The sequence below is a fragment of the Tauraco erythrolophus genome, chromosome 18, assembly GCF_009769465.1.
Source record: "Tauraco erythrolophus isolate bTauEry1 chromosome 18, bTauEry1.pri, whole genome shotgun sequence".
In the NCBI taxonomy this organism is placed as follows: Eukaryota; Metazoa; Chordata; class Aves; order Musophagiformes; family Musophagidae; genus Tauraco; species Tauraco erythrolophus.
The window spans coordinates 12,690,837-12,715,612 of record NC_141482.1 but is presented as its reverse complement, the minus strand read 5'-3'; the positions used below and the strand labels follow the sequence as shown (position 1 = coordinate 12,715,612).

Below are 24,776 nucleotides of genomic sequence, written 5' to 3'. Positions count from 1 at the left end.
ATTTTACCCAGGACTACAAGTATTTGCTTATCCTGACATCATTTTGCATTTTGTATGTAGCAATAGTATTAAGGGTAGATTTGGAACTGGAACTTTTTGATACTGGCTACTAGGTCACAGTAACCTCTTTATATCTGATATCTAAAGTAGATTTATTTTTCCGTCCAAATACTGTTTCCACAAAGTTTGTTCCGTTTCTTTACCTTGACAAATTAAGTTTTACTGAAGCACTGCACTGGGACATGTAGCTTAAGTTGTTGCAGCGCTAAATGAGCAAAAAATATGATAGACAGGAACAGCCCCTTGCCCTGGAAAAAAAAAAAAAAAAAAAAGGAGGGGGGGAGACTGTTGCCAAAATATGTATTGGCTTACAGCCAAAGAATCCAACTTTTGAAGGAGCTGTACCAGCATGAAAAAGGTTGTAGTAGTTCTGTGCATACTAAAGGTTATTTTAAAAAATAAACTATAGAAAACAAACAACTCATGGGCCAAATTCTGCCCTTATTTAGCAAGACGGAATGATATTGAGTTGAAATAATTTAGAGTTCTGCAAAACCAAATAAAATTTATGGAAAATTAATTTTTCTTTTCAACATTAAACATCTGTAGCATACCTGACTGTTCAGAATTCTCCCAACTCTCTGTGCTACTGAATGAAAGTGTGTTCCTCTTCCTTGCATTGGTCCTTCTCCTCTGTCTTTTTTGTTGAGCCATGATATCTGGGGAAGAGAGATTTTCTAGGTTTGTCACTGTGTTCTCATCAATTACTCTTACAAAGCCATTCATAAAATGACAATGTCACACTCTTCATTAGACTAGGTAAAACATTCTAAAATAGTGCAATATTGAGCATGGCCCTAACTGGACAGGAGATGTGCTGTTTCAAAAATACCACATCATAAAAAGAAACAGCAAAAAGAAAATTCAAAGCAGTACTGTACTGGGTCTGTCTGGATCTGGCCTCTTTCCTTCACCTATTGAACTCTCTTGATTTTGACACGAGTTTTCTCACTTTTGTTCTTCTTGTTCACTCCCTGTCCTGCTCTAAGGAGGAAGTGAACAAGCAGCGATGTAAGTGCTTAGCTGCTGGCCATGGTTAACTCACCACAACTGGAGATGAGGATTTTATTTAAAATCAATGTATTTCTTAATCAATTTCATTTGATATATGCAACTTAGTTAATTTATCTTCATGAAATAGTTAAATCATGTAAACAGTCTGCAATATTAAGAAAAGATACTCACCTTCTTCTGTCTTGCGTTCTTCTGCAAAACTGCATACACTGTTTGTCATGAGCATCCAAACAAGAACACCGAAATGAAGGCTGGACATTACTTTGAATCTGGCCTGTAGACCTTTTGCCTCTAAAACTGCCTCTGTAGTTAGACAGCCCATATGGCACAGTCCTCCTGTTGTGAGAATCACAAATATTGTATATTTTAGGAGCCAATTAAAATGATATTCCATATCTTTTCTGTTTTGGAAAATAGATCTATTGATGCAAAGCAATAAATTGGAGCACAAAAATCAAACCCTATGCTTATGTAAGAAGTTCTCCCTGTAACAGATCACAACTTCTGCTCAATCAACTCAGGCTCTCACAAAGTCATAAAGTAGCAGACAATCAGCTCAACTGGCAGAATTGAGAACTACACAAGCTATCTAAAAAAATTTTGATTACCCAACAGCTGATACAAATACATCCCCAGGTTATTGGTTATTTTACTGTTTATTCCTTTATTGTGTTTGTTACCTGCCACAAATTCAAAAAATTTCTTATGTTCAGTGCCATAGCTGGTATGAAGTGCCAAAGGAGCTGCGCTGATTTCCAGCGGATAAGTTGGATCATATTGTCATTGTAATCTTTGTGATTCAGAGCCTGATTTGCCATTAATTTTATTATTAAAGAAGAGAGAAAACTCTCAGCATGATTCGTTTACTGCATCATGTCTGGAACATGACCCATGGAGTTACAAATGTGAGAAAAGCTAGACAATCTTCCTCGTTTATATCTACTAGTACTTTTCTACAAGAGATCGTATTCTGTACCGCAGCACACAGAAGCACTAAGAGGTAGTTCTCTTTACTTCCCTGCAGTCTGCCATGCTTTGCTCTTCAATGGGTTATAGTCAACATTATTATCAGAAAAGGACATGCAGCATCACCACCTATTAACATCCCAAAAAAGCACTGGATAGTTTAGACTGATGTCATAAATTATTCTCCAAGTTGTTAGAGAGTCTGAATTGATAGCAGGTGTATACCACAGGGAACTTCTGGAGACCCATAAAACTTCCCATGTACTTGAGAGATGGGCTAAGCAACCCACAAATACAGAAATGCTAAAAATCTGAAAAGAATCTCATGTTCAAAAGCAAGAAAGAGGAGTGGAGGGGAAAAAAAATAAGGGGGGGAGAGGAAGTAAGAATATATCTAGAAGGGTTACAGAAAGGTTACACAACAAAGCCTGAATAATCAGTCCGGAACTACTAACTTCACATAGTTGTACTTCTTTCATTTGCTTTCATAAAAACATCATTAGGCTATTAATTGGAAAGCTGCAAATTTTCCATTTTCTCACACTCATGGTGGGCTGAAAGGTTTAGAAACACCATTTTCCTAATCTCTGCAATAATTTTTGATCTAACATCAGTGCAGTTGATGCAAATTATTTATTAAAACCTCTACACTTACAGTACATACGAGCTTCTAACAGTGCATCTCCATCTTTTGCAGCCTGAACCAGAGCACACCTATCACACATAGATTTATCACAAAATCATACTGAAAGATAGAAAATCACAAGCAATATTTCTGTGTGTCAGAGACCATGAGAAGGTCTTTCTCCAGCACATGCTGTTCTGCCTCATCTATACAGAGAAACTGCTGCACATTTTCACCACTTCCTTTATTCTATGGCTATGCCTAGACACTGGGAAAGACCAAGAATATGCATATTAGTGTTAAAAGACTTTAGGACTTGATTTTGACCCTCCTTCTCAAACAGTCATTTTAAAAGCATTTTGTTGTCTTCAGGATTAGGAGTGTGTCTCATTTTATAAATGAAGAGTATTAATAATTCCATACTGCCATCTACTTTAGAATAACAAATGATAAATGGCTAATGTAGGTAACTTCTGACATGAATAACTGCTGTGTAGTCATACTTTTCATACATTCATGTTTTTCATGAAGTAATGGCTGGTATTTAGAGACAGGAACAGGAGGAAGTTCCTGTATTCTTAAGAGTGGTGAACCCTCTATGAAAACCATCTAGCAAAATTCTGTTATTCAACTTCCTGCTCAGATTTAGGCTGAAATTAAAAGATGGATTTTGCGTGATCCAGACAATCATGAAACCCCTGTTTCACGGCAGATAGCTTGCCAGGGCATAAAGCTGCAGCTTTTTACAGCTTTTGCAGATGTCATCTCACATTGTGTTAACAAGACATAAAATACTACAGTATGTTATTCTCATTATTTAAAGTGGTTCCTTGTTAAAAAGTCCACTTTTCCAAAACATGATACTGTTTTTTCGTACTATAATTCTCTAAATAAAAATCTCTGCGGGACTGAGCTGTAGTTTCCCTGTGTCAGAGGTTCTGCCTGGATAGCCAGAAAGGAAAAAGGGCACGTGTTTTATTCCTTAATTGCCACAGTTTGCAAATTAATGGACCAACTAGAATTGTCATCAACTTCAATTTTATCTTAATACTTCAGTATGTGAACTACAATGATTGAGCCCATTACCAGTCTGCTGTCTTTCCTAAGAGACAGTAAATTCCAGCAAACAGGCAGGGGTGGAGAATATAGTAATAATTACAAGCGGTAAGAGCCATGAATCACAGCCCTAAGCAAAGGAGGAGACCGATATTTTAGATACTGCTTCTGATCTTTAATATAATGAAGTGTCTTACGTTCTATGAAACTTATAATGCTGAAGAGAGCATGCTTCATTGCTTGGAAAATGTATTCAGGACCACTTCATTCCCCGTGGTCCAGAAATACATGCCAATGTAATGACATTTTCAAGTGCAAGAATTTTAACTAGAACGCCCAAGCAAAAATTTTTATGTAAGCTAATGTGCAGATTTGCCAATCAGAGATGGAAATATAATTCTCCCAATATGCCTGGTTTTGATTTCTAATCCAAAAATTCAAACTCAAAACAGATAAACTTCAGAAAGACCCAGAGTCTTTCCAACAGTATTCAGAAAGACCTAAGAGATCAAGATGTTTTCTTGCCTGTCCGTTACTCAAATGCAACTCATAAATCACAACATTTAAGCAAGTTAGTGTGTGTATGGTTATCATTCCAGCAGCTGAAAATGTTAGTATTTCAAGTCAGTTCATGCCTCTTTCTCAGAACTTCAGAAGTGAGAGGAGATGCCGAAGAGATTCAACTGCACAAGTATCAGAAGCATTTGCCTAGTAGCATGCTTAATCTTAGACTGTTACATGTGATTAACAAAAGCTGCTTTTTATTCTTCTTATTATTTTTTTTTATGGTGCTGCAATGCTCAGGTTCAAAACGCGGTTAAGTAGTATCACAATTTCTACATACTGAATAGGAATTATCTTCAATATGTAATTGTCACCAAGCACTGTGTTGCTCAGAATCATAAAATGGTTAGGGTTGGAAGGGACCTTAAAGATCGTCTAGTTCCAAACCCCCTGCCATGGGCAGGGACACCTTCCACTAGATCAGGTTGCTCAAAGCCGCATCCAACCTGGCCTTGAACACTTCCAGGGATGGGGCAGCCACAACTTCTCTGGGCAACCTGTTCCAGTGTTTCACCACCCTCATTGTAAAACATTTCTTCCTTATATCTAATCAATATCTGCCCTCTTTCAGTTTAAATCCATTGCCCCTTGTCCTGTCACTACACGCCCTTGTAAAAAGTCCCTCTCCAGCTTTCCTGTAAGCCCCCTTTAGGTACTGCAAGGCTGCTATAAGATCACCCCGGAGCCTTCTCTTCTCCAGGCTGAACATCCCCAACTCTCTCAGCCTGTCTTCATAGGAGAGGTGCTCTGATAATCTTTGTGGCCCTCCTCTGGACTTGCTCCAACAGCTCCATGTCCTTCTTATGATGGGGAAGTCTCTTTGCTCTCCGTTTCAGGTGAGACATCTGTTTTCTTTAGTCAAAGTTTGCCGACATTCGTATACACGGGGCAGTTTGTGTCTCCACAGCGAAGAGGCGCAACAGCTGAACTGGGCAGAGACAGATTTGTTGGCTAACCATCTGCTAAGCTTCTGGGGATCCTGAACAACCACTGCCCTTATAGTGTGTTCCTTGCAGTTATGACCAGGTCCCTGGCCAAAGTAGTGGTTAAGAGCCATTTACAAACTTTTTGGAAATTTCCACGCAAAAATCCACAGATTTATTTTTTAACATTTGCATTTCAGAAATTTTGAATTTCTGACCTTTAACTCAGTATGCATTGTTTCTTCCTTTAGGAGAACAAAATTCTCCTGAAGCAGTGAAACGGGTTTCCACATATTTTAAGAGCTAACGTGTACCATGTGTCCTCTGTGCCTTTCTTCTCTACAAAGTGGAGAACAAGCAAACCTGTGCAATTCCAGATCGGCCTTTCCAAGATTCTACTTTGAACTGGTATCTGTGTGGCAACATACAAACCTGAGATTTATACGGAATTGACCCTTTTTTGTAGAGTTCAGTTACCGGTATGATTACTGCAGCCAGTCAGTGGGTGCACAAAAGTCTGCATTCTCAGTTTTAAAGCACTTTCTAAATTACAAAAGGTCTGAGTTTGAGGAAATAGTTTCTTCTTCAGTATAAGCTATTTGTTCTTTATTCTGTATGCAAAAAAAAAGAAGATGCTAACACAACTCTCCAGTACCTGGAATTATTCCATATGATGAAATTATGATTAGCGCAACAGATCTGTTCTGAAGATAACTCCAGGTATAATATAGAGCAGCACAAAACTAATCAAAGTACAGTGTGTTTGAAACAGATTTTTGATTTATGCAACGGAACACATGGCAATCCTTAGGTCAGCTAATGTCTCTCCTAGAATTTTAAAAGAAAAAAAGTATAGATCTGCAGATTGGATACTCAGATGCTGAAATAACCTAGATTATTTCTGTACTTTGTGTCCACAAAACACAATCATAAAAGCTCTCCCCCTAAAAGTCATCTAGCTCCTGAAGCAAGCTTTTGCCATTAAATTAACAGAGGCATTTGATGAAAAAGACAAGAAGTACTGAGTAATGGTGAAACAGCCATTCTGAACCAGCGATATGCATGAAAATTTCCCACAGAAAAACCTGCCCAGTTAATGACTACTACCTTCAAGTCTAGTTGGGAAGTATGATTTGCCTAAGCCCTGCTGTCCCTCATTTATACTATAGTGAATGTTCAAAATTCAAGCAGACAAATCCAATTGGTTTATTTTAATTTTTGTAACATGTGGCTGAGTTTCTCATGTTATAATTGACCTATGAGCTGCTATTATTTTCTACTTTCCCAGCCACTTAAACACAGTAGATACCTCCAGGGCACTTGAGAGTTTCAGCCAAAACAAAGGGATGAGGGGGTTGCAGCAATCATCTTAGATGCTGTGATTTCAGTATTCAGCAATATATTTTCTGGCATGCACCCACGCCAGCAAGGCTCCCAAGAGTCTCCAGTGTTTTCAGACAGTCTTAAAATGTATGAGATCCCTGTAATGGACCACTAAGAACAAAGAACATAGAAAGCAAGGAAAACTTAACATCCTCCAAGTGAAACGTCTGCAAAATGAAAGACGTTTGTGGGAAATAACAGCTGTTTCTGTGCATACTTTTTCGTATAAAGCTACTGCAGTAATACTGTGTAGCTTTGTGGCTAGGTGTAGGTGAAGAGATTATTGGGTGTTCTCAAAGTTAGCTCCAACTCCTTCTGTAACGGGCATATTTTTTTAACAGAGTAGTTCACAACAGGTGTACCTCCCATGTTATCCCTTCCTTCTCATCATCATTATTTTAAGAAGTCAAACACCTTCTGCAAAGAAGTCCCTGTTGTGTTGGTCTTCTGCCATCCTAACCTCATGCTTCATTCACAGAAGCTGTACTTTTTCTGAGTAGGTTTTGCAGTTATTTTCAGGGGAAACAAACTTTTATCCTTTATAGCCACACCTTTATTGTCCACATCCTCAATTTAGTACTACTCAGTGTTCCTACATACCTAATATGCTACTGTTATCCAAAAAGATGCACCTCCATGATCTTGCTAGATTTGGTTTAACCTTTTTTTTTTCACTCTTATTCTTTAGGTAATACTTGCTAATTTGTGAAGAACTCAAATAAGTTATAGTTAGTTAGTTATACCTTACTTAGGTAATTACTTAGCTAAGGATAGCACACATGTGCTTCATCATCCGGTTTCACTGACCACATGAGTTCGATTTCCCCCCTACTAGGACTTCACGGTACCCAAGTTAAGTACTGTGAGAGAATCTGAGGGCTTGCTATCACTAGTCATCCTCCTCCTGTAGCTGTCTAAAGGATGTTACATGTCTTCTGTTTCAAATATGATCAGAAAAATATCTGAGTTGTTGAGTGAAAAGCTAGGGTACATTTCTTGAGGGAAGCAATATGAAGCAAGTGAGGGGTGGTGGTGTATTTTTCCATTAACATTCCACATACCCAGAGAGGCTGGGTAGAGCTCACCTGACCTAATAGACTAAGCCCTTGTCTCACCGAAACACCTCAGAACAACACTGCTCATACCCTTCAGTACCTCATACCAATCCTAATCTTATCCCAGTTTTGTGGCAAGATATAGGATTGTTAGTTTAATTAAATAAATAAAATCCCATGGAACGTTTTCTGTTTGTGAGGCCCAAACTCCAATTATTCCTTTCTCTTCCTCTGACTGGCAGGGATTATTTTTAGTAATTGGGCTGGTTCTAATGCAGGTAAATCCCAGAAGGCAGAGCAGCTGGAAAATATGGATGAAAGGAATCAAATTAAGTGTCAAATGGTAGCTTTTTCAAACTAGAATTCAGAGCACTTATTGCTACCTTCTGACAGTGCACACACAGAACACACACGCTAATGCATGTTTCTACCACTCTCCACAGTGTGCATAGTTCAAAATCCACCCCTTGTTTAAAAACAAATAAAACAAAAACCTGGGGCAAAATAAACACATGGGGCTAAAATTTAAGACTGATGAAAGTGACTGTGGTTTGACAGCCCTCCAGACTGTTTATTCATGGAATTAGAGCAAGGGGAGCAGCGGCAGCGAAATTTCGAGGCACTGGCTGCTGGCGTGGCTCAGCCCTGACCCACCTTCTGCAGGGCCAGCTCCTGCGCTGACGTGCGATGTCGGGCTGCAGAGCCACAGCACTGCCCGCCTTTCTGAGGAAACTGCTGTTAAAACATCCATACTGGGTACTGTAAACAAGCTTCCCAGGAAGACTGAGTCTTTTAGACTGTGGAGGGCATGCAAGCTGTGCGTGTTTCAGACAGGAAGACACTGAAAGTGTAAAGTCAGTTCACAACTGAAATATGTGAGAAGAATAACTATGTTTGAACAACAGGCCTAAAAACCGAAGCAGTTTGTCCATGACAAAACATGATAACAACAGAAGCCTTGTTACTATGCTCAATAAATCCATTTGAAATACTCTCTATTCGACGTGAAGATTTGAGCAGCTTTTTAACACCAAAGATCCTCCTGCTTTTAGGATTAGAGGTATTTACAATCTGCCACTTAAATTTTCATAAAAATTTGTGACTTAAAAAAAAGGAAAAAGTTAAAAGGAGTTGATGGAGATATGGAAGATTATCTGCTTTATACTTGGTATTTTTTCTGCTAGTGAGTATGATCATTGATTCCAAAGCTTTAGTTATTTCAGTTGTTACTAGCTTGCTAAGATTTTTCTTTTTATCCTTTAACATTCACGCTACATTAGGACATACAGTGCATATACATAGTCTAATCCTGGTAGCATCCACACATGTAAGACATAGATTTCAGTAAACATGTAGATAGTAAAGTCTGCAAAATGCAGGGCAAACTTCATTCAGAAAAATCAGGTCACCTCAATGGAAGATTCATCACTTCACTTTTGGCGCTCGGTTCTGATGGTTAACCATGCACACTGTTTAACCAACAGATCAGCTTCCTTATCTGAACTGCCTGGCTTGCAGCCATTGTGTTATCATCACGCCTTTGGCTAGCAGGTGTTTTCAGTCTGATCTATTAAGATTAAAAGCACATGCTTAACTCTTTTGCTGAACAAGAGATCTTTAGCTGTGTACTTTTATTTCCAGTAAGATATAGGACATCATACTTCTCTAATGATGAAGATAATTCTCAAAAAATGGGGTAATTGTAATATTTTGTAATACCACTTAATATCCATAAGGATTAAATGCATTTTAACTTATGTGAGCTTCATTCAACAAAATTCAATCATCACTGAGATCACAGTAACACAAAGGTGTTATGAAGGAAAAGTTAGCCAGCAGAGCATCCAGTTAATACAACCAACTGGATACTCTCGTTCTAAGTCTTCTCTTTTGTAACATCCCAAGACATCACTTCCTCTCTATACAGTAGAAAAACTTTGAGTGAAGCAATGATAGGGTACAAATAGTTTCCATTCTAAGATGACTTTCTGATGGTGACCTAAGCCAGGAGTGAGCAAAGATCAGTAACTTGTAATTGTTAGAGAGCTGATTGCCTGTGGATTCAGCTGCTGTCATCTGTTTAGCTTCTGACAAGTCCTGGATCCCTAACAAACCCATCTGTCAACACTTTCAGGAACGACTGGAAAAAGTCAAAGTGTATGAAAAGCCTTTCTCACCTGAACAGGTGGTCACATTATGTCAGGAAAACAGGTTTCTACAGGGGAACTATCTGGAGTCAACCTAGTGCTAAATTTTGATGGCCACTTAGGAATATCTGATTTGCATATGTTACAGAAACAAATTTCTTCGTTAAAGGGACAAAGCATCCTTGTAGTGTCACCATGAAACCACGCACCATGAAATGCTCGTCATATCCACTACCAGTATATCCCACAGAGCAAAGCAACGGACCACGAGTCAGTGCATGCCCTCGTCCTTCCACTGAGCAAACAGAACATGTGTAAGTACAGAGGATCAGAGCAGCAAACACAAAGATGTTAGATCCAATTCTTCCTTTCGCTTTATCCATCCAATTCTTCTGATTCAGAAATTCATGTAATTGGCAGACAGAACTCCTAGATCATCACACATGATGCTAGTCTTTATAACCTGGTCACAGAATTTCATTCAGTTACTCCTCTTTTGAGCATAACAGCGAATACTAAAATAAAACGTGTCATCTAGAAAGAAGAAATTTTTGCTTTGATTTAGACACTTCCAATAAATTATTCTTTTTTGGTGCTCAGTTTGAGTGAGGAAATAACTTTACCATTGTGGATTGCCATAAATTCTTGTTATACTTTTGTTTCAGAATTGAAGGCCCTTGTGTATCTGATATTGTGTCCTCATGATAGTATCACTTATAGTTGTCACCTTTTGATCTTTTACTAATCATTCTGAGTATCACTAAAGCTTGACGCAGCAACACTAATGTCATTAACTGAATCACATTTTGCTGTTGGATGCACAAGCTCAGTTCATACTGAAACACAGGATCACTTGAAGAAGTGCACATCTAAAAGTCTTGCCTGTATTTTTTTCTTTAACTTATAGAATTAAGCATCAAGTTGTGGCTGTATTACATCAGTGGGTACTGTTTAAAAGACAATTCCTTCTTTCTTCTTTAAATTGTGTCTGTAGCTATAGATCAAGATAAGCATAATAATCACTTGACAAAAAAAAAAAACCACCTTGCAAACTAATTCCTGAGTAATCAATCTTATCAGTGAGAACAATTTACTAGCTTTTAATTATCTCTGTCATGCAACCTTTGTCTATACCACATAATTGCATTATACTATTCTGACTTACCTGACTTTCTTTAGGTTTTCTTTTCCACTTAAGGTTCTCACTGTTCCCATCACAGAAGACTCACTATGTCAAAATAACACTGGTGCGCTTAGTGGTCTGGACGAGTATAAAGCAATCTCAAACGTGTGCAGAGATAACTTCTCATTTAATTGGCAATAGCTGCAGAGAGCGAGAGGCTGCATGTTCTGCAATTTTGTGCTTTTCTACAACTATCACCCTACTGATCTAAGTGGTTTCTCAGTAAGGACAGGAATGGACCCTTTGTTGTTACTCTGCCTCCAACAGTTTGAACAAAAACTTTAACTGCTTTTTCAGAAAAGAAGGAGAGGCTGTGACCAAGATTTATTTTGAATAGACTAGAACAATCCTTAACAGCATCTTCTGTTGGGAAAAGTAAAGAGAAGAAACCAGAGGAGAAAGTAAAGTTTGTCTTTGAAGCATGGAGGATAGAGTAACCTGGAAAATATTAAGCAATTTGTGACAGGATGATAAAGAAGAAGAAATGATAAAATGAAGGACATAAATCAGGGGAAATAAGAAAGAAAATAATTAAAAGCAATTGTAGTATTTGATGTAGGAAATAAAACCAAAAAGATGTGATAAGTTAATAAACAAGAAAAAGATGAGAATCAACATGTCAAGAAAACTTCTCCAGTCTTTAACATCATCTTTCTGTCCTCCCATTCTGTGTATGGTCCTCAAAGTTGCATTTGAGCCAAATGTTTAGTAAATATACAAATTTTCAACATACAACAGCAAAGTAAATGCCCCATTTACAAACAGCCAGTCTGTACAGATCGAGTGGTTGCTTCCATTTAAAAGAAGTAGCGTAACTTTCTTGGGATGTTAAATCGCACAAGCAGGCCTGATTTCTCTCATTCACATCCAGAAGTACCTTTAGCCTTACCAAGACATTCTTCCAGGTAGGACACCAGGCCAGAATTAGTGCCTGTTCATCAGGTATGTGACATGAAATCTTAATCCTGATTCTGTTGCGCTGAACGTGGTCCAAAATGTCTAATATCTCCATACATACTTATTTCTGTGACTACTACTGTCCTCGTATATAGAAGCATTCCCAGGAAGAATCCTAGGATTTTTGAAAATAAAGACTGCGCTCTTTCAGCTTAGAGGAAGATGTGTACGTCTACCTCACCTGTAAACAGAGCTTTTCCTTTCATTGCTCACCTTGCTGGCTCAGACAGGGCAAGTTTCAAGAAACACCTGGAGGGGAAGGTCAGCACGCCAGCCCAGTTCAGCCATCTGGCTCTTCCAGCCAAAGCCCACCACTCTCTAGAATGCTGCAGCCAGCCAACTTTAAGAGGACCTCCTTTCTCCAATTCTAACGAGCACTTACAGATTCCAGAAAATCCAGTTTCTATTGGACTAATTCCACTACCTTCCACCATTATCCATTCACTATTTACCAACCCCAGAGGGCCCCCAGCATCCTAATTAATCTAGTTCTAGCAGTGTTATTAGCTTATACGGGTTCATGTCTTTGGAGCACAGTAGCTAAAACGTATCATTCTATGTGAATACTTAATGTTCAGATGTCATATTGAAATTGAATATATTCATTCTATAGCTTGTCACATAGCATAAAAATTAAGCTCAGAACTTCCTAGACCTCACGTTGAATCGCTACAGACTAACCTATACACCAGACGGTGGGGTAGACTTTACATATCTGAGAAATTTGCTGTTATTTTATGTACAATTGACTTCAGTTAAGAAAGCAGAGACCTACAGCCCCAACTGTTTAATATTTGGATTATTATATGTATTTCATTGCTATTACTACAGGTATCATGAAAATGTTATGTATCTTTATTCCCTATTTTTTGTTCTTTCTTTAGTGATGTTTGCACAAAACTTTTACGTAAAAAAAAATTTCCACATCACTAAATTAATGCACAATATTAATGTACACTAAATACTTTTCCCACTAGAATGAAAAGTATAATTCCTGTAGTCTTAAAACAGGATATCCTAAAAAAAAAAAAAAAAAAAAAACACAAAAAACAAACGGGGGTGTGTGTTTAAAATTAGCAGAATTCTATTTATTCAGTGTGTAGGGGAAAAGGAATGTCATTCCCTTGTTTTCACTGGTGAAAATATACTGAGTCATAAATATTTGGCTAAAATAAGTCTAAGCAATCCTGGGGTGGATTAGTGCAGGTATGAAACTCAAAGAACTGAATGACTTGTGTGAATACATGACACAAGTTGGTAGAAGTTCAAAAGACTTGTCATCAGACATGGCCTCTAGCCAGGACACACACATGAATTTACAAATTAAGCACCCTGAACCCCATTTGACTTAACCGGTTTATTTTACTACCACTTTCTATTTTTCTGTTCCTTTTGCTATTTTAATCTGATTATAAGCTTTGAAATGGATTCAACAGCAGATCCGAGTTAGTACAACTGTTCCCAAACTGCAGTCAGTGGAGTACTTGACGGTTTGTGCAGATGTTCATAGTCATAGACTCCAAAGATCTTTAATTCTTGAAGTTCATCAAAAGAAAACTGGTTTTAGATGCATCCGATCTCCTGATTCTTTTTTAATGAACTGATTGCTGTGGTTCCTACAGGACTGAAACCTATTAGCCTATGAAAATCTTTACAAATCCTTAAGACTGTTTTAGTTACTCAGAGAGACAGGATATATACAATGGTCTAGGAAAAGGAGGCCTCTAACCTTTAGGATGTAGGCAAAGTGTCACTCTTCCTGGACGATTTCTTTTCACTAAGTACTCTTAGTACCAGACCCTGCTTTCCCGCATACGTGCTGCACCCCCACTGACCTGTGTGAAACTCAGAATTTCCAATTCAAAGGAAATGTTATGTTTTCAAAAATTGTTTTTATTATGAGCTGAAACAAAACCTTACGTTCACCGTTCCCATAAAACACAACTGTAGAAGACGTTCTTTTGTAACATCTTAAATTTGGTATATTGAGGTTTTCAAAACTTATTACTTCAATGAAAAATTATTTTCCCACATGAATTTTCATCAAAAACAGTATAGTTGCACGCATACGGTATTCTTCCTCTCCCAACGAGTGGTTCATCAGAAACGTATTTCTCCCACAAAACAACTACTTTTTTCCCCCACGAGTAACCTCAGCGGGGCTGTGCACCGCGCACACCTGCTGCGCGCCGCGCGGTACACGCTGCAGCCATGCCCCGGCTGTGCCGGGATCGGGAATTTACCGAGGGACGGGCGCTGGAGGCGTTTGCCCGGGGCGCTCTCCCGCACCCGCGTCCCTCGCTCCGGGCCACCCGCTCCCGCCGCACGGCGGAGGCCGCGCCGCCACGCAGCCGCCCCCCCCCCCGCCCGCGAGGGTCGCCCCGCCGCAGCCCGGCCCGCCATGTCGCGCCCCCCCCCGCCCCCCGCCGCCGCCCGCACTCACTCGGGGGTGTTGATCCAGATGATGTCGAGGTGGCAGTAGTAGACGCACTCCTTGTCCTTGTAGGTGTAGCAAGTGCAGCGCCGCGCCCGCCGCCGCAGCGCCCCGCCGTCCACCTTGGCCCGGCCGCCGCCCGCCGCCGCCGCCGCGCTCTCCTCCCGCTCCTTCTGCCCCAGCGCCGCCGAGCGCGGCTCGGCGCCGGCCGGCGGCAGCGGGGAGCGAGGCCGGGGCAGCGCGGAGCCTGCAGCGCGGGAAGGCAAGAGCAGCGCTCAGCTCCCCGTGCGCCAGCCCAGCACCCCCCGCCCGCCCCCGCACGGGCAGCACCCCCTCCCCCAGCGCCTTACAACCCGTTGTGTAACGGCACCCGAACCATCAGCAGTCCCCGAAAAGTTCCGGGGCTGTTAAAAGCACCGTTATGTTTACATTCGGTGGGGCGCGCCCGCAGCCCCCGCACCGCTGGCGAGTGTTTTTGTTGTAAACCTACGCACGGCCAAATGATGGCTTTGGCGTCCGGAGTGGGCTATTGCTCAGAGTCTTTTGGAAGAAGGGGAAAAAAAAAAAAAAAAAAAACCCAAAAAACAAAAAACCAACCACCAAAACCCAGCCTGCCTTTGTGTGCATGCGTGGAAGTGGCGAAGAAAGAAAGAAATTGTTACCTGCAGTCGACGTAATTGTAAGTCCAAAGAGGAACAATAAACCCAGCTCCATTAAACCCAAATTGCACGCTTGTTAACTGCAGGCAAAGGTGAACTGCAGGGGCGACTGAGCCGTTCCAGGAGGAATCACTTCAGGTTGGAGGCAGGGAATGTCCCGGGGCTGGCGGCACACGTTGCTCCCGGAGTTAGTTCCCACACGGAGGTGTGATTAGTGGTTCTCCTTCGCAGTTATTTTCCTCCAGTGCAAACTTAGTCCTGAAGGGGAGAGTGTTGTCAAAAGAAGGGAAGATCCATCGCTTGGCTTTTCCCACACACACCTCCCACCCCACCCCCAAATCCGATCAGAAACCCGAGCTGCTGTTTTCCAGCTGCAGACGCCTCCCACCCGCGGACAGCTGCGGGCCTCCCCCGGGGCGCGGGCCGGGGGCGGGCACGGCCCGCGCTCCCCGCCCCTGGCGGACCCCGCTTCCCACCCCAGCAGGTAAAAGGCAGGGATAAAGCTGCACATCCTCCCCAGGAACGGGAGGCACGGCCCTTTTGTTGTTGCTAAGGCTGATCTTAGTTCATCGTTTTTAAATGATCCGATCCCGTTCTTTCTCAATTCCAGGACAGAGTATTGCTGGTGCGATAAAAACGTGGAGTTTCGACTAAAATCTGGGCTACAGATTTGGCAATTGCTTGGGGCTTTTTTCACAGGGCTCTGTCAGTTACTTTCCAGGTGAAATTAGGTCACCAATTTATTAATACTTTCTTTTTCCCCAGTTAATTGTGAACACCTCTTTGCGGACAACCCTGCCTAGAGTGCAAAATTTAAGGTAAAAGGGTATTTCATATTGTGTCAAATACCTGACTCTTGTGCCTAGAAAAACACTCTTGGATGTGGCCCTATTTGCTACCATAATATCAGCTATTAAGTGATAATAGGTAAGGGTTTAAGGGTTAAGGGATTTGGCTGTATCTTTTCTTACAGTAGCATGTTTAGTATATTCTGTTATAGGAAACATATGTCATAGATAGCACATGGAGAAAGGTTAGCAGATTTGATTGTGGATATTTAAAATCAAAACACGATGTTTTATTTACAAATGTTTCAGTGTTAGCACAAAGAGCTGCAGCCAAAATTGCTTTTATGTATCATGCTAATTGGACATATTCACTAAAATCTGTTTTGTGAGTAGAAAACTAGTCGCAGGATCAGTCAGGTTAGTTACCCGAAGGAGGAACCCCATTCTCTACTGCATCACATTCTTTTCCAGCCCTGCCCCCTATTCCAGCTTCTGGTGTGGACTATTCAGTAACAACACTTACAAAAAAAACTCATTAAGATGTCACGTTTTGTCAGTTTGTCAAACCTTGCCTTTTGTCAGTTTCTAAAGATTGAGAGTTTTGTGGGAAAACTTTAGTTGACCATATTCCCAGCTAATAACAAAAGCACGATGGTCATCAAAGACAGGGTAATAGCTAGAAAATTCCTTTTTCTTAAGTTTTACCGAGACCACAGCTGCTTGGAAACTTAAATTGCCTTCGTTTTGCAGTTTGTACAAGTGAAAAGACTTTGCAATATAGAAATGAAATGTCAGAAGCATTAACCATGCCCTATCTCTAAAACCTCATTAGAAAAGACAAGATTTCAGTAAATTTCTGAGATTTGTACCCACTGCAGTGAGTGCAGTTTGTGAGGACGTAGCTGCAAGTAGTTCACTCAGGTATTGGCAATGCTCAAGTACTGAAACAGAACTGTGAAAGTACCTTGTTGACTTTAGTTCTGCTAATTTTAAATAGTTTCGCTGCAATCACTAATGCCCTCGTAACTAATACAGTGGGGGAAAAATAGATCCCATGTAAATTACTGAACAGCATTATATCGAAGTTCATTCTTGACCTAGGAAAGTAAGTGATTACTCACCTTTAAGCATGAGTAATTGCAGTGACCTGAATGTTTATATAGTTTGTTTTGCTGAATTGTGGGTCTATGTGTATTGAAGTCATGCTCTCCAAGCATCAGCAGAGTTATGGTTAGGCTTCACAGTTGTATAGCTGCTGTGATTTTGAGAAATACCATGACAAAACATCTCTGAAGAAAAGAATGTTTTTGAAATTCTTTCCATTTCTTTTATAAGAAGAAAAAATAATTGCTTCAAATCAGAAAGTTCTAGATGCTATACTCTGATACTGTTGGATACAGCATTCGTTTTGACAAGTGCTTAGGATTGCATTTTAACCTATCTGAAAAAGGAAAAAAATAGAGATTTATTGTGCAGTTGCTGTTTAACAGAACTCTTCACTGCAGTGAGTAGGAAGTACTGGTTATATGTTGCTGGTGTGTTAAGAAACAATGACATGAGTCCAAATCCTGGTTTATGAATTTCATTTTCTTCATTGCAACACTTTTTTTGTTAATAATGATGTAAAATTAATCATAGTAACAAGACGTTTAAAATGAATAATGAATAACTTTATCATATGTATTGATTTATTATGAAAAAAAAGTCATGTTGTTTTGTAAATTGATTAACCACATTTTCCTAAAAAACACTGTTCTATTTTTAAAAATGATATTTTGAAGGCCTTGTCTGCATTGCTCTACTTTTTCTTCCGTGTGCTGTGTAATCTCTGAAAAGCCAGGGAGGCCATATCAGCACTGATACTGAGTGCTGTTTAAACAAGAGAAGTAATAAAATATATTCTGAAATTAGCTATCAGGGTTCAGAAATTAAGAAGGGCAAGGTTTTGGTCAAATGACCTCATATAAGCTTTAAAAGAAGATAAGACATAGAGTCTACAGGAAGAAAAGAGACTGTCATCAAAGGAATTAATACTTCTGGACTTTGCTGGCATGATTCTCATTTACATTGATTATCAAGTTATTTGTGTCACGTATTACCTAATGACTTGAGACCTTTTTATTTAATAAATATAGCAGTCACAAAACAAGAATGTTGTTCAAGTGAATAGCAAACAAATAAATTTTTAAAATCCAGGGTCCGTTTTGAGTTGGGGTAGTTACAAATTATGTCTGGATATCAGTGTCAGCGATATTAACATGTGATGCAAAATGGTTTTACAGAACTATTTAAGGATTGATATTTTCGTTTAGTTAAAAAAAGAGTAGCCACTATTGAGGTAGTCAGCGTAGATTGGAAGCCAAGAGGTTCAATTTGTATTATTTTACAGCCTTTCCTTTAAAATTGTTTTAACTATCTAGGTTCCTTTTTCTACTTCAATTTCAAGATTTTTAAGGTAGATGGGTACTTTGCAAAAATCTTAAGAGGCCTGGACAAAATGTCTGGAGTTAATCCTTCTCGTCATACTTTCTAATCTTCCCACCTCCAACATAGCCCTTCCTGCCCTCGTGCTGGAGCAGCACAGCCACGCTGTACCAGCCAGCTATACTCTGCACACAGTGGGAATTTCCCTGTGCTGGGGCACTTCCTCATTCTTAGGGCCACCCAAGCAGCTTAAGGAAGACAATCAGCAGATCTGCCCTGTTGCCAGGTGTAAATATTGTATATTTGAGACCTTCTAATTGACTGAAGGGAGAATATATCTTAGAGATGAAGTCAAGGCTGAGGGAGTCCCGGAATGCGGAGCAGCTGGAACAGATGATGTTAAGAAAAGTAAGCTCAGATTCCAGATTTTATATTTGAAAACCCTGGCCTGCCATTTCAATTAGGAACATAATCTTGGTTTTGTTTAGTACTTTGCTGCTGCCTGTATCCCTACTCTATAAATACACTTGTGCAATTGTGAAGCAATCAGAGACCCTAGCAGTAATTCCACAGCATTTAACCTTCATCATAGAGGTGACTACACGAGGTAGTTATGAGTTATAAAGAAGTTCCAGATGTGTTTAAATAAGGTTGGTTACTCAGAGAAACCACTTAAAACGCTAACTTTCTAGGATATATTTACACTAGTAATAAAGCCTATATTTAAAAGGTACGGTAGGGTTTCAGCAGCAGTGAAGAATTTTTTGACACTGATACCTATTCTTCATGGCAGGCCAAGAGGAAAGCCTGGTCAATACAGATATGATACTCAGTAAAGGCAACCAATCTATTTATCACATTTACAAAACATTCATGTCTCTTTTCCCACTCTCTTGCTTCTTTCTTAATCATAGTGTTCTTTACTGCTACTGAAAGAAAAGATCATATTAAGCTGCAAACACTGTGTATTTAATAGCACACTCTGCATCACTCTCACAAAGCAAGCAACTTAATAGATGGTAGCTGATGTTTGAAAAAAAACTGTGCTGAAATCAGCAGGTTCTCAAGAAAACATTATCTTCTGATTATTATTTAAGTTACTTTTTGCTGGGGTTCTATAGCCAGAAAGCTGAAGTTAATCTTGTCTCCCCTCCTGTTACAGACAGCCCTATTCAGAGCCCTTTGATGTCAGTGCAAAGAATCCCATTTTTAGTGGCCTTTGAACCAGATGTAGTAAAAGGGCAACTGAGCATTTTGTAGGAGTTGCAATTGGGTAACTTGCTTAAAGGAGGAGAGTTCTGTTACCTGTTTCTGTTTCCCCATTCTTTTTATTATTGTTAATATTTATACACCATTAAAAGTAATGCAGATACTCAGTAAAGAGGACCAATGCCTCTGCTCTGACCACATTGCAATTTATTTAAATAAAATCAAAGTAAAGAAAGAACTGTATGGCTGTTTTTCAGCCTTCATAGCAGCAGAGCAATAGCACACAAATTTAATGATTCCTGCTTGTTTCAGCTATTGTGAAATTTAGGAAGGAGTTTGCATAAGATAACGTATCCTGCTGTTGTAATATACTGGAGACAGAGCTCAGATCTCTGGATAAGGCATGCTGCAAAAATCCTGAGTGTTATTATCACTACCCACCACTCTCCCCAGGATCTGAACCTGACCTCACTTCCTGCATCCAAACAATCTCTGTCTTTGCAAAAATAACGGGATTTTAGAGGAAGAGAATTTTTTATAATTGTTATGTGAAGCAGTTCTTTTCCTTGACATTTATTCAGGTTCGAGCATACTGAACAAAGAGAATTCCGTATCAAAATATGATCAATTGTAGAGAATGGATGCAATGCTGCCAGCAAACAAGCAGCTAGAGGCAGAAAACTGAGGTGGCTGTCTTGCCAAAAGAACTTGGCACACCTGAAAATTAATAAGGTAGAGAGGCAGACCACTTGGGAGGGACGACTGGTTTCTGGAGGTGCACTAGCAGGAGGAAGCAAGCACAAGTACCAAAGCAAATCAGTTTGGGCAGAAGCCAGTCTGGAAGATGATGAGAAGAGGGAGGGAGTGATGTGCACGTGTAGGGATTTGGGTTCTGGCCTGATTTTCCTTCCTCAGTGGTGTGGTAGGAAACCTGTGGTCAGTTGTTTGTACTGTGAGTGACTGGGGAAGTCTGTAGTCCAGGGAGGGAAGGGAGGTGTAAACATAAGCTGGAGGAAGGTGGCTAGAGACTAGGTATGTCCTGAAGACTATGGCTATTATACAAAAAAGTGAAATTCATGTGCTTCTCTGACAGCACTTCCTTGAGAGCTCCCCTTCCTGGAGTGCGCTGCGCTGAAGCTTGCCTGGATGTCTTTGAAGAGGGCATTTTTTGCATTGGTGGGAAAGCCAAATACCCGAAACCCTGAATCAAGTGTCCTATCTGGAGCAGAACCTGCAGAGATGGATACACTGGACTGCTGCTAAGGTGAGTGTCTGCCGTTTCCATTGCTGTGCACCTCAGGGCTGGATGCAGCATCAGCATGAAGTGTACCAGGACACTGCAAGGATGATGCTTTTCACAGCTCCCTTTGTCTAGCGGTGTAGCAGCTTGGGTGGAACAAAATCTTGTGTTGCAAATCATTTGGTTTGTAGCCCTTCTGGCTGTGAAGGGAGCTTTACAACATCTGCTGGATTTAGTTCGAGTGCACGGATTTTGCAGAAATGGTTGGCCTCTTTGTGAGGTGTCAATTCCTGTTCACCTAGTTAAGTAGTTTTGGGGCTTTTTTCTTAGTGTGGCATTGTGATGTGACATGCAGGTGATCGCAGAAGTTTTAAAAACCCTGTGTTGAACTACTGATATGCAAGAACATCTTTTTACAAATCTGTAGATGAGATGGGTGTCTTCTAACAGCCAATCTTGTTACTTAATAAAGGCAGTCTGGAACAAATCTTAATAAAACGTAGTAGCAAAAAATGTGCACATCAATAACAGAAACCTAATTTATTTTATATGATGTGCTTAGGTGGACAAGACTGTCAATGTGCATGCAGCAGTCAGTATACCCAAACAGGCTGGTCATAACTGCCTTTATTCTGTGGCATAGCTCCTCTTCAAATTTGTACTTAACAACATTAGTAGAGATTAATGTTTCTGCTGCTGCCTTGTAGGATAGTATAAATAAAGGTTCTGCTGCAGTTACCAGCTACTAATGAAGTTAGTGTCTCCTTATTGCAACTTCTTGGTAAATTCAATTTTAAATACAAGTACAGGTCTGACCATTTCTTTTTCTGGAGGATTCACAGCTGAGACTCATCAGTCTAGCAACAACCTTGACACCATGTTTGAATATATAACCTTTCCTCTCCCCGAGTAACTTATCTCTCACTAAGAAAAGACTTTCAGAGAGAAATAAACAAATGTCTGCCTGTACGAACTAGTAAAGGGAAAATGAGATGAAAAATGAACCTGTATTATTTAAACAGTGTGACATGACAAACTGCCAGTGCTGCTCACACCTAGCCCTCTGAGAGCAGCGTGCTTTGTTGATAAGCTTTGATTGAACCTGAACCTCGAGTTACTGAACTGAGCTTTGTGAACACGTTACGTTTTGCAATGGTATGATGTTATGTCTCCAGACTTTCTTCAGACCATTTGTTGGGATGAAATCACACAAATGTCTGAACACAAAGACAAGGCCAAGTTGGGCATCCATGTTGTGAGCGATCTGACTCTCAGTCCTCTGTGAGTATTCAAGTTTGGTGCAGAGGCCGAGAAGGTTAAATCGTTCTAGTACCTAGAAATACTGTGCGTGTAGGGATCAGGAGGCTGTGGCATGAAACCTTGAGTAACAACTGTGAACCACCTGTGCAGGTTGCCTGGCCTAGGGCTGGTGCAAGTTTAACTGAGGTTAAGAAAGCTCATGCATCTCCAAAGTGTATGTGCTATGCTCTAACCTTTTCTGCAGTGCATATAGGATGCACAGCTATTTTTGTGCATTCCAAAAACCTATTTAGGGGCATTATGGGCCTAGAACATCTTACAGCAGAGATAATTGCCATTCAGATCCAGATTACCGGGTCATTTTCAGGTTGAGGTGTTGGTGGTAAATAACAGATGGCACAGATATCCAAGGTAATCATAGTTAGGAAATTCGTGGCTGTGGCTATGTTATGTTTAGTCTGATTTGTTGAAAGAACAGGAGTTGGCAGCATTCTTTTTCATGGTTCAAACAAAACAGCTCTTCCCAGAAGAGGCAGAAGTCTGCAAAATAAACATACAAAGTTACAAGATGAACATGAGCTTAATATACCATGGAAATCCGTATCTATTTAGCTGTTCTCATTGCCGTAATTATATTTATTTTGAAAGGTCTCAACTTCACATTCAGTTTAATAGCATAAGCCTGGGACTGATAGCAATGAAGTACTTTAGACATGTCAGGAGCTCTGTACATTTTGTACATTTAAGTACATATATTACCCTCTCTGTGGTTGAAACATCAGGATAGGAAGAGATGTAGAAGAGTAAATGCACCATACAACCTGCATGTAAGTTTTGAACACAGCTGACGTAGCTTTTCCCTTTCTCACATTTTCCACAACTGCATTTCACCCTACCTCATCAGGGTTGGTAAAGCAAGGGCTAGTAAATCAGATTATAAGAAATGAGTAAGTGCCAAAGGAACATTCTCCCCTAGCTGCTAGGGAAAAATACAGGGACATTAACCAAAATAGGACGGGAAAAATAGCAATGTTTTATAGGGAAATAGGAAAGATAATGGGGAAAAACAAGAAGCAAAGGAAGGGGAAAACTTCTCTTCAGACTTCCCTTAAGTTGATTAACTCACTTTTCACAGAAATATCTTTTCTATGCAAAGACTACAAAAGAAAAAAAAGGAGTAATAAACAAAAAGTAAAAAATACAATTGGAGACTTAATGGAGGAAATGGAGAAAAAGAATAATGAAACAGGGTAGAGGAAGAAAATGAGATGCTAATCTCTCTCCAAGGGTCAAGTGTATCCCTCTAACAGTTAGCATGGCTGGGATTTTGCTTCTGCTTTTGCCTCAGAGTGCTTCTTTAAAGCAAATAGCTGACCAGGCACCAGGCTGTTTAGATTAGTTGATTGTTATTTGAGCTTCCTAGATATTATGCTATTTCCCTGGTGAAAATTCTTCAGCTGCAAACATTTTCAGGCCACGGTTGTGTTGTTAAAGGCAAGAAGGAAAGAGACAATCTGAGATAATTTCTTAGTACAGTGTTACTTTTCATATATTTTAGAAGATAAATTGTGGTAAGCACTGAAAATAATATTGAGGCAAAGTAGAACAAAAGGCAAATTCAAAAGCTGTTTTATTTATTGAAGGACTTGATGAGGGAGGGAATGAAGAAGGACTGGAATTTGTACAACTCTGTTAAACAGTCTGGCTGCATTCCTTTGTCAGTATTTTTATTGACTTTCACTTCCAAAGAAACAATGATGCTTCAAGCAGTCCTCTGAAATCTGGATATACCTTGCTGAACTAACGAGACAGAATGCATCACAGCTGTTAGCAAGGGCTGCCCGTGTGTACGCACATTTGTACTGGAAGAACAAGACGGTTGTGGTCATACTTTTCTCACTCTAAAGTGCAGTTGTTTCCATGCCCTTTGAGTTTTGAATAACAGCGCTTCATGCGTTGGAAGGGCCATAATGAAATTCATTATCCCTGGCTCTGAAATAATTTATTGTTGTTTTGACATTTTTCTCTTTTACTGTTTTATGTTTCCTCAAACTAGGAACAGAGAACTAGGAGTCAGGCTTTCTGCTTTTAATATTTGCAATTTTGCAAGCAAAGATTGGCCTAATGTCTATAGCAGTTAAAGTTAGACTGGTAGTGACTATCTGTTTTAATGATATATAACTGGAGAGGACACAGGACTCGTGTTTGATTGGTGATGAATCAGGATCTAGGGAAAAGGATTTTATATGTCCATCATTGTCGTAATAGTGATGGGCAGAAATTCAGTGTCTTACTATAAGTAGCTGCAAAAAGGATGATAAGGATTATTATAGGCTTCAGTTTAATGGCATGAAATATAAATTGAGTAATGACTGTCAGTTTTTCATTGAATCTAATAGGTGTCTGATCAGAGATTCATTCAGATAGCTTTATTTGCTTTTAGTTACTCAGTGAAAAGATGCATAAGTCATTAATAAATTAATGACTGTAACTGACTATTGCTTTAATGTATTTGCTTCAAACAGCTTAGATGTGGGGTCTGAAAATGCACCAGGACCTTAAAATGTGCAGAATATGATAAAAATATGAAAAAGAGTTGGCATTAAGAATAAGGAGATGTGAGCAAGTAAAGATAGTTACACTGCTAGAAACTGGCCACCCAAGAAGATCTGGCAGAGAAAGTAAAGTATTAATAGCATTGTTGATCTACTGAGTTTTAGTGCCAGTAAAATAAGTAGAGAAAGCAAGATCAGGGAGGAGAAGTGATGAGGCAGTAATACAAATAATGTAACAAATTTACAGTTGTCAGAAGTACGATGTTTTTGGTTC

General features: G+C 39.8%; 1 protein-coding gene across 1 annotated transcript; it reads right to left on the bottom strand.

The window, feature by feature from the left end:
- Window positions 1-646: 646 nt before the first annotated feature.
- Window positions 647-15,081, bottom strand: EDN3 (endothelin 3). Its single transcript, XM_086623061.1, has 4 exons — window positions 15,030-15,081; window positions 14,377-14,614; window positions 1,246-1,410; window positions 647-719 (listed from the first exon to the last, which is right to left on the bottom strand). The coding sequence occupies exons 1-4, from the start codon at window positions 15,079-15,081 to the stop codon at window positions 647-649; spliced, it is 528 nt and encodes a 175-aa protein (XP_086479187.1).
- Window positions 15,082-24,776: the final 9,695 nt, after the last annotated feature.

Excerpts from the sequence above, each read along its gene's own strand:
- EDN3 (XM_086623061.1), bottom strand. The coding sequence starts at position 15,081 with ATGGAGCTGGGTTTATTGTTCCTCTTTGGACTTACAATTACGTCGACT. Across the intron at positions 14,615-15,029 it reads TACAATTACGTCGACTGCAG|GCTCCGCGCTGCCCCGGCCT; the intron begins GTAACAATTTCT and ends CCCGCGCTGCAG. Across the intron at positions 1,411-14,376 it reads ATCTGGATCAACACCCCCGA|GAGGACTGTGCCATATGGGC; the intron begins GTGAGTGCGGGC and ends TTCTCACAACAG.